The 19,095-nt window shown below is 45.6% G+C and overlaps 1 protein-coding gene across 1 annotated transcript; it reads left to right on the forward strand.

The window, feature by feature from the left end:
- The first annotated feature begins 17,547 nt into the window (after positions 1-17,547).
- Positions 17,548-18,264, forward strand: LOC148014543 (uncharacterized). The gene has a single exon (XM_087667291.1). The coding sequence runs from the start codon at positions 17,649-17,651 to the stop codon at positions 17,931-17,933; it is 285 nt and encodes a 94-aa protein (XP_087523417.1). The 5' UTR covers positions 17,548-17,648; the 3' UTR covers positions 17,934-18,264.
- The last annotated feature ends 831 nt before the right edge of the window (positions 18,265-19,095 follow it).

Raw genomic sequence — 19,095 nt, forward strand, 5'->3', positions numbered from 1 at the left:
ACTGTATTGCTGCATCAGTAGCTTTAGGTTCCTTTGTTCCACCACTAGGCTCTGCTCCTCGTCCTCCAACCTTTGTCTAAGGCGGCTTTCATTGTTTTGGGCTTCCTTCGTTTTTTCTGCATAGCTGGTCCTGCAGGGCCTTTATTTCTCTCCGTCTATCCGCTTCCTACCTTGAGACTTCTAGCCTGAGGGCCGTTGACGTCTCCTTTTCTTTCTCTAGCTCCAGCAAGGCCACCTTCTTCTCTTCTTTTGCCTTGTCCAGTTGTGTCAGTAGCTCGGCCACATATGCGTCATAGTCAGTGTTGGTACGCATGGAAGTATGGGGCGTGGTGGTCGATGCCTCCAACCTTTGTCATTTAGGGTCTTGCCGTGACTCTGCATCTGTGGCGGTGGGCCTTTTCAATCTAGTTTCACACACGATTTTGGCCACCTTGCTCACTAGCATCTGCACCATGGTCATGAGCTATGCCATGTCGAGGGGAGGTGTGGGTTGTGCGGCGATTGCAGTCATAGTTTTAGTCGTTGTTGGCGTAAAGGAGGAAGGAAGTGGATGTAGGAGGGACTTGCCCTTGCCCACGACCACTGGAGTTCCTCCTCTCTTATCCTTGCAAGCTCCTCCTCCTCTTTCCTCCTCCTTTCTTCCTCAGCTCTTTGAGACTCTCTTTGAGCCCTTTTGATGTCAGCCCGTTCTTCCTTACTTAATTTCTCTTTCTTCTCCTTCTATCTCTTGTCACTCTTGTTTTTTTCTTCGGGTTTGCTCGCTCGTGTAGGTGGCACCTCCTGCTCTCCCTTGTCACTTATTGTTCTTTCGCTTGATTCCCCTCCTTCGTGGTGAGGTGGACTTTGATGCACAGCTTCCTCATCCATGACGCCCTCATCCTTTATTGCTTCGTCTATGATGGCTATCAGGATACCCCCGTATCTGATTGTAGCTACCTTTGACGCAGGTTTCTTCCTTGCAGAGCGCGCGGTTGAGGCAGGGGATTCTCCTCCTGCTGGTGCTTCCGCCGGGTTGAGGAGGGCAGCTGAACTCTGGATGGTTTTTTGTACGAACCCATTCCAGTCTATCTCTTCAGGGACTCCTGCTGCTATGTTTTCCAACAGTGGGACCCCGATCCTGTTCATCAATGCATTGTACCGTTGGCCCGAGAAGAGGGTATGGATCATCTTTGCTTGTAATTTCACTGCTGGGTCCGGGATGTCAGCCAAGCTGATTCCATCCACAGTGTACACCGCTTCTTTCTTTACCCCCAGCATGGCGTAAACATCTTGTCTCTGCCGTCTCTCTTTCTTGGGCACAAGTCCCAGGGCCTTTTCTATGATTGTTGCATTGAGGGGCACTTCGATTCTTCTTTCCTGCTCCCCTGTCCTTACTGTGACAGTGCCACAGTTCCTGCTCTTGTCGAAGTTCTTCAGGAAATCCGCACACATGCTGTAATCCATAGCCTGCCCCACCTTTTCCACATACTTGTGGAGGTGGCATTTGTCCACCAAGTCTTTGATCATGGGTTTCTCCAGGATGGCCTCGTCTAGATTCAGTGTGTGCTTGAAAGTGAACTGACTGAATCCTCGCGTCTCAATGCTGATGCCGAATTTGGTCATCTCTTCTTCGGAGAATGGGAGTTTGCCCCCTTTGTCTTGTCCTACCATGGTAGTGACTTGTCAACACACCATGCCAACATTAATGCCTAACAATCGGCTTATTTGTAATCAAAACTCAGTTTGAGAAAAGAAATGTATGTGCCAAAAATGGGTATACTTGCTTAGAGGCTTGGCCATTGCTATTGTTTTCCTTTGTAGTATTCTTCCATAGAAACTTACTTAATTATAACAATCTGCTAGCTAGATCGCATAACTTTCATTTTTGCTCTGCTCTTGCTCACATTGCTCCCCCTTCCGTCGGGGATCTTTCAAGGAATCCTTCCTAGGATTAGCAGAGGGAGGACGAGGTAAGCGCTATCTCGCGTGGGTTGACTTACCTGGCCAATAACCAATCATAGAAGCTTGGATTGTATTCAAGTTGGGCATGACAATCAAGAGTAGATGGTTGGATGGAGACTTGGGAAATGTAGGTCAAGACATCGTGGAAGAGATCTCTAGTATTGAGGCGACTGGCCACATGTAATTCCTCTACGGTGAGAAATTGGTCAATGTAGGGGTGGGCGAGTACATGGTTGTCCAACCGCTGATTACGGGTGATGGCCAAGACCCTAAACGAGATAGGTGCCACATAAGTAGGGTCATATTCGATGGTTTTAACTGCCCTACGTTGCTCAGCATTGGTCATTATTCGACAACATTTTTTCTCCCATTGGATCCTTAGCGTAAACCACTGCTGCAAGAACGTGGAAGGTGAGCTTGCCATTTGCGTGAGCTCTTGCAACTCCTGTTCAGGAGCAGAATGAGGAGGCTTATGATACGAAGTGATAAGTCTTCTAAGGGTAGCTTGATCTTTTGAGATTTCATCGTTTGCTATCAGTTCGACAGCAATTTTGGGGAATTTAGTGGTCATAAGTTCGTATTCCTCCCAAGTGCATGCTAATGCACGAACATCCGAAGCAAGTGTTTTGTCAAGAAGACCTAGGTCTAGCCTCTCATAACTTCTAGCAAATGTAGTGAAAGTTTCGTCTAACATTTTAATGCAGGTTATTAAGTCATCCCCAGAAGTTGCGGCAAGATCCTTAGCCAAGGAGAGGAATGCGTCAAGATATTGTAGTCGACACCTTCATCAATCAAGGCTTTGAAAGAATACACTACTCCTCCTGCGACTGTGATTCGTTGGTATGCTGGTGCCACGGCTTCTTCGTCCTGATCTGTAAGGTCAGTTACAGTAGCCATGCGGACGTTCAGTGAGGTTTCCAGCATGGGTGGCTCATGTAATGGATGTGAAGAAAGATAGTACTTCTTAATGCGGCTGCCATTAAAAAAGCCTACTCCTTCACCGTCAAGTGTCTCCAACTCGACATTCCCGGTCCTACCGATCATGTGTACTCTGAAAGGCCCTAGCCCCAGAAACTTCATCTTCTGTTTATGTCCTTTTACCGAGTATAGCAGAACAAGGTCCCCTTGTTCGAAGTCTCGCTGCTTGACATGCTTGTCAAACCACATCTTTCGTCGAGCCTTTTCACAAATCAGAGAGTGAGTGGGGAGGAGTCGGGTCTCCGTTAAGCGCTCTAGTTCCACCAAGCGGTTGGTCCAAGCCTTTCTCCCCTCCCAAAGCTCGTGGACTGGTAGCGTCAAACTAGGGATGAAGAATTCTAAGGGCAAAATGGCTTCAGTTCCGTATGTCAGCCTAAAGGGTGTCTGTCCTACAGTTGTTTTATAAGCTGTGCGATAGGCCCACAAGGCCGCCATTAGCTTGTTGTCCCAGTCACTTCTTGAAGTAGACACGACTTTTGTAAGCACGTTGACTAAGATTTTATTTGTGGATTCGGCTTGGCCATTAGCCTGAGGGTAATAGGGAGAGGACTTCCGATGAATTATTAGGAAGGTAGAGAACAAGTGGGCAATCACTTCATTAATGAAGTGTGTGCCTTGGTCGCTTACAAGTTTGATTGGACAGCCAAACCGTGAGATGACCTGCTCCCACAAGAACTTTGCGGTGGTCCTAGCATCATTCTTCCTCGTGGCTCGTGCCTCTGCCCATTTTGTTAGATAGTCGGTCGCGCCACTATGATGTATCGAGCTTGGGAATATTGTGCTGCAGGACTGATAGGTCCAATAAAATCGATGCCCCATTTTTCAAAGGGTTGTCGGGCTATGACAGGGGTCAACTCCATCTTGTCCTTTGGCACAGGCACTTTGGTCCTTTGGCACTCATCGCAGTGCTTTACAAATTTAACTGCATCGTGGAATAGGGTGGGATACCATAGCTAGGATTGTAGCACCTTTCGGGATGTTGTGTCCCCGCTAAAGTGTCCTCCAGCGATTCCGCCATGTGCTTTGTTCAATGCGTCATGCATCTCGTTCTCACATACGCATATTCGCAATAAACCGTCTTGTCCCAATCTGTAGAATTAGCCAGCTATCAGTTGGTATGGCTGAATTTTCAAGATAAGTCTTTTCAGCCTGGCCTTCTCAATGGGTCGCTCTGGTAGTCCATTTTCTAGCACTTGCACTATGTCATCGACCCAATACGGCATCAGATCAACTTTAAATAATTCTCATTCACTAGACAGGTTAAAGAGATGGGCATTCGGCAAATCGTCAGGCACACCTTGCCCAGCGGCTTGTCCTGTGGTTATGCGGGACATGTGGTCAGCAATGTAGTGCTGCTTTCCTTTGCGTACAACCACAGAGAAGTCAAACTCCAGTAAGAGGAGTAATCATCTAGCTATGCACCCCATAGCGCAAGGATTGTTCACAAGATACAGCAAGGCTTGATGGTCAACAAAGAAGACAAAGGGAGTGGCCAACAGGTAATGCCTAAATTTCTTTACCGCAAATACCATGGCCAACCCCTCCCTTTCTATCGTGGAATAGTTCATCTCAGTCTCTGTGAGCTGCCTCCTGGCAAAACTCACTGGATAATCCAAGTTATGCTCGCCAGGCTGGCATAGCATGGCTCCAATAGCGAACTTAGAGGTGTCTATGTGCACATGAAACATTACGTTCCAGTTTGGGGCTCGCAAGATTGGTGCAATCGTAAGAGCCTTTTTCAACTCCTCATATGCGTACTGGCATTCCTCCGTCCACTCAAACACTATCAATAGCTTGTGCAATGGTCTAGCTATTAGTGCGTAATTTAGCACAAATCGTCGATAATATCCAATGTGTCCCAAGAAGCACTGGACTCCCTTGTAGTTATCGGGTGGTGGTAGGTCAACAATGACTCTGACTTTGGAAAAGTCAGTAGCAATGCCGTTTCTTGACACTATGTGCCCTAAGATGCATCCGTGTTTTACCCAGAATTGGCACTTTAAGGGGTTCAACGAGAGGTGGTACAGCCTACACCTTTCAAAGATAGCTCTCAATTTCTCCAAGTGTTCAGCCCAACTAGAGTGTAAACATAGGTCGTCTACGAACACTTCCAATTCATGCCTAAGCATGTGCTTAAAGATAGTGCACATTAGGCGTTGGAAAGTTGCACGTGCGTTCATTAGCCCAAAAGGCATGACAATGTAGAAGAACACGCCCCATTCCGTGGCAAAGGCTCTTGTGCCTGTCGTCGGGGTGCACTTGCACTTGATTGTAGCCCAAAAAACCATCTAGAAAACTGTAGGCTTCCTTTCTTGCTACCCTCTCAAGCATGTGCTCAGTGTAAGGTAAATGATAGTTATCCCTTTTCATAGCGACATTCACTTTTTTGTAGTTCACGCACACTCGGATTTTTCCATTTTTCTTCATGACAATCACGATAGGTGATACCCAGTCCGTGTGCTCGATCTCATATATGAAACTTGCCCTCATGAGTATATCAATCTCCTCTTTCACTGCATGGGCGTGCTTGGGATTCATGGGATAAGGTTGTTGTTTTGTTGGCACTGCATCTGGGACCATTGGGATGTTATGAGTCACGACCCTAGGGTCGACTCCCTTAAGTTCGTCGTCTAATGTCCAAGCAAATACGTCAATGTGCTCTTGCAGGAGCGCAATGAGTTTGGTCTCTTCATCCTCCACCAAGTCATCTGCAACGAACACCGGTCTTGGTTTTTCACCTTTCCTAGCCAAGTTAACCTCTTTGACTTTGGTGGGTCCCTCGATCGGTTCACTAGTCTGACCTTGTCTTTTTGCACCTAACAGAATCACCACTCTGAATCACCACCCTTTTTAAATTTTGTAAACCGTTTGGGCAGATCCTGTGGTTTCCTCTACTTTTCCGCTTCTGAGTCCCTCGCTTGCTTCTTGGCCTCCTCTTTTAGCCTCATGCGCCTGAGGTGAACTGGCAAGTCTCCCTTGGTGCGTTTGACCTTAGAGGGTTGCGGTATCTCGGGATCACTTTCAGTGCTAACTTCTGACTCTGAGTTAAACTCGCATTCCTCACTTGAGGAAGGTGTTTCCCCAGGGGGTCGTAGTTTCGTAGGTGCATCTGTCTTGAGCACTGGGATTACCAATGGTTGTGCTACTTCGGCTTGCTCGTAATCCACGGCTCCTATGCATTCTAGCTAGGATTTGTCACACTCCATTAGCATGACTCCTTTTTCGTTCCGACTGATCCCTTCTTTCCTAGGCCTCAAGTCTGCCCTGATTTATTCTATCGCTTTTCCCTCCATGTCGTACTCTATTGTGTCTATCTTTTCTTCACTCTCTTCTCCCGTAGAGTGACAGTCCTCATACTCCTCATCATCCGGGTCATGTCCTTCTGACTGCTCGTCATCCCCTAAGCTTCCCTCTTCAATTTGCTTGTCGTCAATAACTAAAGCCCAGTTATATAGCAAGTTCAGGTCGTGGACCTTGGTCCATTTCCATTCTGGTTTAGCTAAAAGGTCACGTAGAGGTTTTAAGTTAGCAGCCAAATTTCCATCCAATTTATTGATCAGATACTCTACGATTCTTGAAGCTCTAATTTGTTGTTGGGGATGCGGGATGAGGTCAGTTTGCCCGGGTTGAGTGAGCTTCCTGCCATCGTGCAAAGTGGCACTATTGGCTCCTCAGTTGGCATGGTTGCGGCTTTAGCAGCCTGCTGATGTGGTCCTTCCCCATCCGAGAATGGTAGGTCAATGGTTGCCAAAATGTGCATCCAATCCCTCTTATCCTCAGGGAAAGGAATATATCTAGCGAGAGATCCATAGGGCTTGGTCGTTTGAATATCACCTTTTAGCATAGCCGAGATGGCAGCTAGGTCAATAGGTGTCGTCGTCCAAGTGTCCATCTCTACCCTCATGGCACTAGTTCTGTTCCCTAGGAAAATCAATCCATTGCCCCAGTTCTCTATGACTCATGCATTCCTCATCCAAGGTCATCCTAATAGTATGTCGTAATCCAATCCCTTCATGACAATGAAGTTTACCGAAAATTGCACACCGGCAATCTTTACCGGCCAATTCTTTAAGACTCCAAATGGTCTTACCCTCATTCCATTTTCTAGCGTGACATTGAACCTAGCGGTCTCCACAAGAGGGTTTTCCCATGCCTCTAGGACTGCATGGTTTAGCACACTAACACCGATGCCTGTGTCTACAATTCCTTTTCGAGTCATGTCTCCTAAGGCTAGGACAGGCAAAACTACGTGCATTTCAGTGCCTTCCCAAAAAGCATTGATGTGCAAAGACTTAGGATCTAAGTGTAGAGTTAGACTTGGGATCCGTGTAATTGCATCATGATCTTGCCGATCAGCACCCGCAAGTCCTGCGTGTCCCTCGATCGAGTCTTTTAACTCCTACCACAAGGAGTGATTTTGCCTAAGCAAATCCTCCAAACTTAGAGTTACTGGAGTGGACAACAAGGTTGTGAGGAGGCTACTGGACCCTTGTCTTCCTTTGAGGCTAGCAGTTCTAGGCCATGCATTCTGTCTGGCCTGGTAAGTTTCCCCCCGTCCTTGCTGCTGAGTTGCTCCTAGTGGTGCAGGTATGCTCCCAGCCTATGGTTTTGAGGGTGAGACTGGTGTGCTAACACTGGACAAGTCGTCCATAGGGTCTTCCAATATGGTTCAGCATCCTCAAGGTGCTTTTGGGTGTCCTTGACCCATTCCTTGACCTTGGCTATAGCCTCGAGTTGCCATTTGGGGTGGGGGTATTCCCCAACCTTGGCACTCCCTAGCTCTGTTGTCTTAGGAGCCGAGGTCTCTACCTCTGCGTCTGTGACCTTCTTTCCCGTTACTAGCATAGTTGTTTCCTCGGTTTTAAGGGTTATCTTTGTATCGGTTCTCTTTTTTCGTCTCCTCTGGCTTTTCTTCCCCATTGAGGTTGCATCAAGGTTACTTGGCCCTGGCAAGGAGATGCCTGCTTGTTTCATTTGAGCTCGCGTCATAGCATGTAGTGGGATGGGCGTATCCTCACTACCAAAAGTTTCCACACCAAAGAGCCCCAAAGGCACCGATGGCATGTTGGCAGCGCTCGTTGATGGCTTTCGCCTAGGACAGTCAGGAAACAGATATGTGATTCCACACTCTGCGCATCGCAAATCCGCTTTGTCTTTGTTAGCTTGTTCTCGCTCTGGGCAGCGTGATGAGATGTGGCCTGGGTGGCCGCAAGTTCAGCATGTGACTGGATCCTGGCTAGGCCCTCCAAAGCCTCAGCCTCCTCCTCTTCCTAAAGCCATCACCGGCATTGGCCAATAGTCCATCAGGACTGGGTTGTCCTCCTTGTCGTAGAATATGTACGGATTGACATATGTCTCTTCCTCATTAGGCTCCTCCACAAAGTGAACAGGAGCATCGCTAGGTGGGTGAGTCACAAAAGGCCTTGGTGGCCTGGGTATACCAGTTGGGTTCATCTCCAACCTAGGCACGGCAGGTCTTGAGTCAGTTGGTGTTGGAAGAGCTAACGGGGCTCCCCTGCCAAAGAAATTAGGTGGCCTATTACCTAAGTATGGAGGGTTGTACTGTTGCGTGTATGGGAATCTCCTCGGCATTTTGCAATGCGCTGCATCATGCCTGAATCTACCCCAATTTGATCACGGCCAAGATCTAGGATCTTGGCACTCAACTGGGAGGTGATTGCCGCCATAGTACACACATTGTATGTGCAATCTCACAGGATTTCTAATGAGCTCTTGCAACCGTGCAATCTCCATTCTCATATCTGCCATCCCTTGGTCGTGGTCTACACTCTTTCCCTTATCCTGCATGCTAGCAGTTGCTTTTTTCCCCAAGGTGATTGATCTCTCAGGGTCCCTCTGGCTTGCACTATCTCGGTTGGTAGTCCTCATCCTATGTTCCCTGAGTTGATCGTCTATGCGTATTGCCTCCTCAAAGACTTGAGCTAGAACGTCTCGTTGTAAGGTGGAGTTACTAGCCAAAGCCTTGTAGAGCTCCTCACTTTGAATCCCGTTCATGAACATTGTAGACACTGCCCTCTCAGTAGGTCGCTCATTGGCAGGGATTCTCTTGTAGAGGCTGCGCACCTGAGTGATGTAATCCCTAATGTCCTCCTTCTCCCTTTGACTGATATTCATCAACCTAACAATGAGGTTATCTAAATACCCCGCCTCTGAAAACCTCTTGATAAAGAGGTCCCTAAGGCGAACGAAGTTTGTACGTTCTATGTCATCCAAACTAGAATACCAGGTCCTCCCCTTGTCGCCTAAGCACAGGCCGAAGGCTTGAGCTCGCTGCACAGGGTCAATAATGTTGAGATATCAATCTCCACTCATGATATGCCAGGGTGACCGTTGTGCATTTATGTCACCGACTTGTCAGTTGTAGATGCGGTTGGTACACCGCCCATGAATAATAGCTAGATGATAGCTATCCTTATCTACTCTAGTTCGTGGCTCAGTTAGTATGCCACCTTAGTTAGTTGTCTTTGGTTTGAGACCCATATATAGGGTTCTTCTATTTCTTTGTATGAGACTTCCTTTTGGCTTACACAACTAAGAAGAGGAAAACTGTTTTCAGCCTCCACCTTTGTGTGTATTCCCCCATTGTGCAAGCAAGAAAGCTACAAGTGAGACTCCTTCCTTCTCTCCCACAATCTTGACATGGTATCAGAGCCTTGTTCGTGGTAAGGAGCTCAAGAAAGCAAGCCAAGCTCGCGGTGTTCTAGTAAGAGGAGCAGTGTTGCTTTCATTTTCTGTTTTGGGAGCAGATCTCTACAGGTAGCACAGCCGGAAATTGCAAGAGTGCATTGTCTCAGGTTGAGATGCCCTTCGCGGTGAAGCAAGAGGGCAGTATATGCTGCGGGAAAGGGCTTTAGCCTTAGACGACCCTGCTTTTTTGATTTGAGGCCTTTTCGAGGCCTCTTTTGGAGGTGGAAGTTTTCTGCACGCACTCAGGAAAAGGCCCAGTTTTATGCTGTGCAGCCACTGTTCTATAGGTCGGTGAAAAGTTACAGGTAGCACAGCCGGAAATTGCAAGAGTGCATTGTCTCAGGTTGAGATGCCCTTCGCGGTGAAGCAAGAGGGCAGTATATGCTGCGGGAAAGGGCTTTAGCCTTAGACGACCCTGCTTTTTTGATTTGAGGCCTTTTCGGGGCCTCTTTTGGAGGCGGAAGTTTTCTGCACGCACTCAGGAAAAGGCCCAGTTTTATGCTGTGCAGCCACTGTTCTATAGGTCGGTGAAAAGTTACTGTAGAAATTGCATCGTATGCTTGTGCGCAGAGACATTGGGAGTTACAGAATCATCCTTGTTGCCTATTAATGCAAAATCGTCACTAGGAAGTGACTGTATGGTTAAATACCACTTTCGTCAGTTTTGTAGATTTGCCCTTGTGAGGTTGAAGCTATGTTCTCTATAGTGATAGAATTTTTTGCAGTGTTCTGTAATGGCGTCTGATTCTCTCTCACAGATTGTCACTGAAAAGCTTGACAAGAACAACTTCCAAGCATGGAAGTTTAGAATGACGAATTTCCTTATGGGAAAAGGATATTGGGAATTTGTTGCAGGAAATGAAGAAGAACCAGTTCTTCCTGATGTTCCCAATCAACAGCAAATGCAGGCATTCAAAGCATGGCATGAGAGAGCCAGGAAAGTTATGTACTGGCTGTCTATCAGTATTTCAGACTCTATGATTGTGCATATTCAGGATGCAAGTACGCCAAAGGAGGCATGGGATACTTTGTCAAAAATGTATAGCACAAATACGCAAGCCAGGAAAATGCAGCTCAAGCAAGAGTTGCACAATGTGCAAAGAGAAAGTATGAGCATCAATGACTATCACATGAAGGTGAAGAAGATTGTAGATGCACTTCCTTCCATTGGGTCGCCAATGGAAGATGATGATTTAGTTTCTGTGACCTTGAATGGTCTAGGAAAGGATTATGCATAGTTCCGAACATCCATTTCCATCCGTGAAAGATTTCCTGATTTTGAGGAGTTGATTGCTCTTCTAATTTCTGAGGAGTAGAGAAATGGTGGTGCATCTTCTTTAGGAGGAACTTCAAAAGAAACTGTCTTCTACTCAAATGCTGGAAGAGGTAGAGGCAGAGGTAGAGGAGGCCGATTTGGAGGCCGTGGTAGAAATCAGAATATGCAGCAAACTCAAGAAAACCAGTCCTATGGAGGAGGACGTGGTAACTCTAGAGGCACGGGGAGCCAAAGAGGTCGTGGTGGATGGCAAAGAGGCCAAAATGCAAACAGCAATGTTGAATGCTACTACTGTGGTAAAATGGGTCATATGGCTAAAGACTGCTATAAAAAGCAGAATGACATCATAAATGGAAAATTGCAACAAGGGAATTATGCATCTTCTAGTAGACAGGGTGATGACAGAAATGAGCATTTGTTTATGGTGCAGCACATGAACAATTCTGTGACACGTGCAGAAGAAAGCAACGATGTGTGGTATGTTGACTCAGGTGCATCAAACCACATGACAGGTCATGCAAAATGGATGGAGGATGCAAGGAAAATGGAAAAACTAGGATTTATGGAGACTGGTGATGATACTGCACATCCTATTGTGCAGATTGGAAAAATTCCTTTGTCTATGCAGGATAGGAAAAAGAAATACCTGTCCGATGTATTTCATGTCCCGAATATCACCAAGAATCTGGTTTCTGTTGGTCAAATGGTTGAGCAGGGCTTGCAGGTCAGATTTAATCCTCATGGATGCTTTGTTGAGGATATGAAAAATAAAGGTCACTTGATAGCAAAAGGAAAGAAGAAGGGCAGAATGTTTACATTGGATGCAGACATGCTTAAATTGAGTGTAGCAATGTTTGCACATGGGACCGGTGTAGGTGCAGATATTGATATCTGGCATAAACGCATTGGTCATGTTAATGTACAGCGACTTAAATCAATGCAGGCCCAAAACATTGTTGCAGGATTGCCTAAATTCAAGGTTGCAGAAATGCATAAGGTATGTGAAGCCTGTCAGTTTGGAAAACAAGCAAGGAAACCATTTCCTAGACATGTTCAAGAGAGTAAGAAGCCATTGGAATTAATCCACTCTGATGTGTGGACTACTAAAGCTACATCTCTTAGAGGCTGTCATTATTTTGTCACTTTTATTGATGACTATAGCAGAAAAGTTTGGGTGTATTTTATGAAAAAGAAAAGTGAAGTTTTTAGGCATTTAAAAACTCTTAAAGCTATGGTTGAAAAAGAAACAAGCCTGCAAATAAAATGCCTAAGGTCAGATGGAGGGGGAGAGTACCTCTCAAATGAGTTTGCAAGGTTCCTGCAGGAGTATGGCATAAAGCAGCAATATTCATGCAATCATACCCCACAACAAAATGGAATTGCAGAAAGGAAAAACAGGCAAATTGGAGAGGTATCTCGTGCTATGCTCAACGAAAAAGACTTGCCAGATTTTTATTGGGCTGAAGCAGTTGCTACAATAGTCTATATAATGAACAGGACTCCCACTGTAGCAATACATGGGATGACTCCAGAGGAGAGGTATACTGGTAGGAAACCAGATATTTCTCATTTGAAAATTTTTGGTTGCATTGCCTATGTACATGTGCCAGATGAGTTGAGATCCAAGTTGGATCCAAAAGCTGAGAAGTGCATCTTTATTGGTTACTCTCTACAGCAAAAAGGGTATAGATGCTATACCCCTTCTACTCGTAAGTTTACAGTGAGCAGAGATGTTATTTTTGATGAGATGAGTAGCTGGTATAAACCAGTAAATGTGATTGATGATGTAGATGCACAAAACGGTAATGCTGCACAGAATTCACAGCAGCAGTCACAAAATATTAGTGGACCTGGAGCGTCCTCTAGCAGTGGTTCACATTCTTCGCCATGGACAGGCAGATTGAGATTAGGAGAATCTTCTCAAAGCAATGCAGATAGTGGTATTCAGGTATCACGAAAAGGAAAAGAGAAGATAGATCAGCCCATGTTTGATGTGAATGCAGATCACTCTTATGTGGATGGTGAATCCAGTGGCTCAGAACAGAGCATTGATGATGAGTTGGGTATTCCTTCTATTGTTACACCTGGAGTAAGGAAGACCAGGGATGTTTTGAGAGCACCTGGGAGTGAACCTACTTTGCGCAGGTCTACCAGAGCTAGCTATCCTGTGGTGGATAGGCTGAAATATGATGGATTTACAGCCATTCACTATGCATATATGGTCAAAGTGATACAGCAACCAGAATCCACTTCTTTTGAGGAAGCCATGGGAAAAGAAAAATGGGAGAAAGCCATGGATGAAGAAATGGATGCCTTGGAAGCAAATGCTACATGGGAATTGGTACCTTTGCCTAAAGGTAAGAATGTAATTGGCTGTAAGTGGGTTTATAAGGTGAAGCACAATGCAGATGGTTCTGTGAATAGATACAAGGCAAGATTAGTAGTCAAGGGGTATGCACACACATATGGCATTGATTATGAAGAATCATTCAGTCCGGTTGCAAGGATGGCAACCGTAAGAGCAGTCATTGCTATGGCTGTATCAAAGGAATGGTCTTTACATCAGATGGATGTAAAGAATGCCTTCTTGCATGGTGATTTGCAAGAAGAGGTATATATGGAGCAGCCACCAAGTTATGTGCATGATGTTCATCCTGAGTTTGTTTGCAGGTTGAAAAAAGCATTGTATAGCTTGAAGCAAGCACCTAGAGCATGGTTTGACAAGATAGGACAGTATCTTGTCACTATTGGCTTTCAGATTTCCAAGGCAGATTTCTCACTTTATGTGAGAAAAACAGAGAAAGGTATTATGCTACTTGTCATTTATGTTGATGATTTGATTATGACATGTGACAGTGATGAAGATATCCTTCATGTGAAAATGCTATTGAAGCAAAAGTTTGAGATGAAGGATTTGGGAGAGCTGCATTATTTCTTGGGCATTGAGGTGATTAGATCACCAAGTGGGATATAGCTCTTGCAGAGGTAGTATGGATTGGACATGCTGTCCAAATATGGGATGACAGGCTGTAAGCCTATTTCAGTTCCTTTGGAGCAGAATGTGAAGCTGAGCACAGATGTAGGTGAGCTTCTGGAAGACCCTACTATGTACAGACGCATAGTAGGAAGTTTGATTTATATGACTACTACCAGGCCAGATTTGAGCTATGCTGTTGGATTGGTAAGTCAGTTTATGTAGGCTCCAAGGAAACCGCATTTGGATGCGGCTAGACGCATACTCAGGTATGTGAAGTCCACATTGCAGTATGGACTATTTTATGAGACTCGAGTTCAGATACAGCTGCATGGATACACTGATGCTGATTGGGCTGGTAGTATTTCTGATAGACGATCTACCAGTGGATATGTATTCTCTTTTGGGAGTGCTGTAGTCACTTGGAGCAGCAAGAAACAGCCTACAGTTGCCTTGTCGAGCACAGAGGTCGAGTACAAGGGTGCAGCAATGGCTGCATGTGAGATAGCTTGGTTGCATAAGCCACTTTATGATATGCATCAGCCTATAGATGGGCCAGTTGTCATTTATTGTGACAACATGAGCAGTATACACTTGGCAAATAACCCAGTCTATCATGCTAGAACAAAGCACATTGAGGTGCATTATCACTATGTGCGGGAGAGGGTTTTACTAGGTCTTATTGATCTAGTTTATGTTAGCACAGAGGATCAGGTAGCTGACATATTTACGAAGGCATTGGGCGTAGAGAAGCTGTGTAAGTTCAGAGACCTGCTTGGTGTGTAGGAATTGGGATTGAGCTCGAGGGGGAGTGTTGAGATATCGAGCTCCACTCATGATATGCCAGGGTGACCATTGTGCATTTATGTCACCGACTTGTTAGTTGTAGATGCGGTTGGTACACCGCCCATGAATAATAGCTAGATGATAGCTATCCTTATCTACTCTAGTTCGTGGCTCAGTTAGTATGCCACCTTAGTTAGTTGTCTTTGGTTTGAGACTCATATATAGCGTTCTTCTATTTCTTTGTATGAGACTTCCTTTTGGCTTACACAACTAAGAAGAGGAAAATTGTTTTCAGCCTCCACCTTTGTGTGTATTCCCCCATTGTGCAAGCAAGAAAGCTACAAGTGAGACTCCTTCCTTCTCTCCCATAATCTTGACAAGTAAGACCTCTCGCCTCACATACTTGCTCGAACTGCTCCATGAAACTATACGGGTCACTGCTAGGTTCGTATCGAGCTAGTTGTTTTGCTACTATGGGGATTCTAGCCTGTCCTTTAGCCCCTTGCATGACTCTCAATCCTGACAGTAGCGCGGTGGCTAGGGCAATAGTACTCTGTTCCACGGATGTATTGTCCATGAGTCGCTTTGCCACCAGTTCACTCAATGTCATGCCAGCCTCTACTGCCCATTTCCTCTCTACGTTCGGTCCGGACTTAGCTGCCCCAGCTAGGTCTAGTACTCATCTAGCCTCGTACATATCCACGTCTTGCTGCAGCCTTCTAGCCCTTTGCTCATGGTTGTAGGCAATTATGTCTTCCAGCGCTCTCTTGATAGCTCTTCTCTCTTCTTCCAGGTTAGCTACCACTTCCTTTATAGATCTACCTTGGATCACGGTCCTGGTGAGTAGATCGTAGTCGTAGACCAGTTCCTGGACTGAGGCTGGAAATTCTCCTAAGTTTAATTGGTCTTCCCCTTGTTCACCTCTTGATCCTGACATTGTTTCTGCTTCCAGCTCCACGAGGTTGTCAATGAATCCAATCAGCTCCGGCAGCTTCCACTCCTCTATCTTGTTGCTTCCCGTGTCTTCGAATCTTCTCCAGGTACTCCTAGTAGGGCACTCAAGCACCTGTCTAAGTCCTGGGGTCTTCTCCTACTGGTGGGTTCCTTAATGTTATTAGATATCCTGGTGTGTTCCTTGTTATTCGAAAGCAGCTGCGATCCTTACTCACCCGTTCTTAGTGCTTTCGTGGTGCTTGGTGCGAAAACAGGCTTTTCTCTTTTCTTGTTGTGCAAACTTAGTGGAGCACAAGAGTGAAGTGCCGATACAGGAAGCGTTTAATGCAAACTCCACCTTGTTTCTACCCACGTTCCCAGCCTAATTTGAGTTCTCAACTCGGTTCCCGGCTATTCTACGGTCTTTCCGCACCCTAAGTTTGATTACTCTATGAGGTTCTAATGGTCAAACTGGGTCTTGGGGGTGTTCAGGGTTGCGTCCTAGGGTCAGGTCCGTGGCAAGGCCAACAAAAGATCTTATCTTTTTCTTCTTAGGATGGTCCGATTTTGGAAATTGAACAGAGCTGGTCTGACTCTGGGAGTCGGATGGTCCGATTCTTACAATCGGACCGGTTTGGTCCGACTCTAACAGTCGGATGGGGTTGGTCCGATTCTGGGACTCGTCCAACCCTGGTGGTCCGATTCTGGAAATCGGACCAGGAGGGTGGTCCTACTTTCGAAGTGGTCCGACTATGGACTGGTCTGAGTCTGGTTCCAATGGTCCGACTACGATGGTCCGATTCTAATGGGCAGTCCGAGTGCCATGTGGCACGTCTGATCAGGTTGGTGCGATTCTTGAAATCGGATAGGTCTGGTCCGACTCTCTCAGTCGAACGGTCCTATTCTGGGAAATAGATGGTCCGACCCCAGGACTCGGGTGGTCCAATTCTGGGAATCGGACCACTGTGAGTTGGTCCGACTACGTCGGCGGCAGGCTCGATTCCGATGCGTTTGAATCCTTCTTAATGTCTGCTGCACTCAATCACCACAGACTTCCCATATCTGATTAGAGCACTATTGGAAAACACCAGACTCACATGGAGCAGCATGAATTGATGGCGCCTAGAATCGGGGTAGCGTTTCCTCGTCCTGTGAACCAGAAGCTCTCTCTCTCTCTCTCTCTCTTTCTCTCTCTCTCTCTCTCTCTCTCTCAAGGCTAACTAAAGAAATGAGGTTTGTCCTGGCCTCCGAAGCATCTTAAGATCCTTTCCCAGCACTACAAAACCTTACAGCCAGTTCCCTGTCCCTGTTTCACCTAGAAACTTGAATATGGTCCCCTGTTTTCCTGTTTCCAGCAGCACAGCCAGAACCTTTGTTTTCTCTTTTCTATTAATTGTCACATGTTTTCGCATGACAATTGATATAAATGCAAAGAAAGATTTTATTAAGGTAGACAGGATTCATCCACTCATACCTCTTGTTGATAAGAGCTCAAAAATTCTATAATTCAATAGTCTCCAGGTCTGTCAGTTTCAAAGAAAGAAAATACTTCATTTGGATGCCTTCTTACATTTCTAAAGAATGTCCCAAGAGGAGGTGAGCAGAAAACAGTGAGAGCAAGCGCAAGCCCTATGACTTGTAGCGGACAACAACGGAGCGATCACTGTTATCTTCTTTCGCTCCTTTCATTCCGTTCCTTCTTCCCCCAAGCTCCTTTCCCTCCTTTCCTTGTCCACCACTAATGTGAATGAGAGGATGGACAACTCTTGGGAAATCCTTGTGGATGGGTGGAAAAGAGGATTTTTCACCCTTTTGTCCACTGTGCAAGTGTGAACCCGCCCTTATCTCAAGCGTAGTGCAAGCGAGGCTTTCACTCCAAGGACTCTGCTCGATGATTCCCAGGAGGCGCTCTTCATGCAGAGGTAAAGTTAGGCTTGCAAGGACGCACAAGCGAAGGTGCTCTTCCACGCCTCGCGCACTCGCAAGAGCAGACAAATCAGAGACTCTCTCTCTGTCTCTCTCTCTCTCTCTCGTCACCGGCCGTGTGGCATTATGATCTCGCAGAATATGGCAATAGGAGCAGCCGTAGGCGCGGTAGTAGGGTTGGTGGCCGCCCCTGTGGTGGTGCCCACAGCAGTTGGCGTGCTGGGATTCGGCACGGGAGGCATCGCAGCGGGCTCGTGGGCCGTTGGCTTAATGGCCAGCTACGGCGGAGCGGTGCCCACGGGCAGCCTGTGCGCCGTCCTCCAAAGCGTGGGCGCCGCCGGAATCGCTGCGCTTGGACAAGCTGTCGCAGCAGCCACCGCTGGCGCTGCCGGTGTGGCGACCGCTGTTTGAATACCATCGCATCGTTCTCTTCTTCATAAATCTGTTTGAATACCATCACATCCAGGCGCTGGTTTACCGGTAGGAAATTGGTCTCGATCAGTTTTGGGGTGTGGTAAAACTTAACGCGCTGTTAATGGAGCCTCCCTTGTATATGTATATATGAATCATTAATCTATAATGAATACATTTAATCTATAATGAATGCATCTATAACCATGACTATAAGTGTGTGTTTGTACAATATAAACACAACTATGACTATGACCATAAACATGCTAGATGCAAAACAATTGAAAGAACTTGATCATAAAGCTATCTATTTAGTTGTTAATAAAACCACGTTTAGTAAGTGTGCTATTTTGTTAGATACTTGTATGAATTTACAAGCATAGAAAGAGAGAAATTGTATGTGCATTTCAATACAATGATAGTTGAAGTTTTTTGTTGTGAAAGAGTCACTTGATAATGATGATCTTTTGAAAAACAATCTTTATGCTTTTCCAAGAGTTTTAGTTGCTCTTGGTTTTCATCATTCATGTTATCTTTCATATCATTGACATATAGTAAACAATGACATTTAAAGCTTGGTGAAGTTCAATTGGAGTCTCCATCTCTTCATTAGTAAACAAGGGCATTTAAAGCTTGGTGAAGTTCAATTGGAGTCTCCATCTCTTCATTGTTTGATCGAAGCTCTTTAGCTAACTATAAGGAAATGCAGTTTTCATTCACTCCAAGGTCTCATCTCACTCCATTACAAACTGATGCATTGTCATTAAATTGATTATAATATAGTGAGGTCATGTTTATCAATCCATGGATATACATGTGGATTTTGTATTGGGGCTTCAAGAGGTTAAAAGAACAATTGTGTTTAAATTTTTTTCCTATTGAGATGCTAAGGGAGTGGGCCATAACCACAACCATAGGGAGATTATGATATATATTGTAATATGTGAAGCACAAAGTGTAATTCCATTGATGTTATCATGGATTTGTACCCTCCTTGGAGTTTGGATTGAGAATATTTTCTATCTTAGTGGATAATATTGGAAAGAGTTAGTCTTTCTCAACATGGATTAATGAAAGAAGAGCCTTTGATGTGAATCGTATTCCCCATTAGAGATTCAAACTAAATCTATTGGTCCCAATTGATTTCACGTGACTCTATTCT

Source organism: Lygodium microphyllum, chromosome 25, assembly GCF_053477565.2.
Source record: "Lygodium microphyllum isolate KBCC chromosome 25, Lygodium_microphyllum_v1.1.10, whole genome shotgun sequence".
Taxonomy (NCBI): Eukaryota; Viridiplantae; Streptophyta; class Polypodiopsida; order Schizaeales; family Lygodiaceae; genus Lygodium; species Lygodium microphyllum.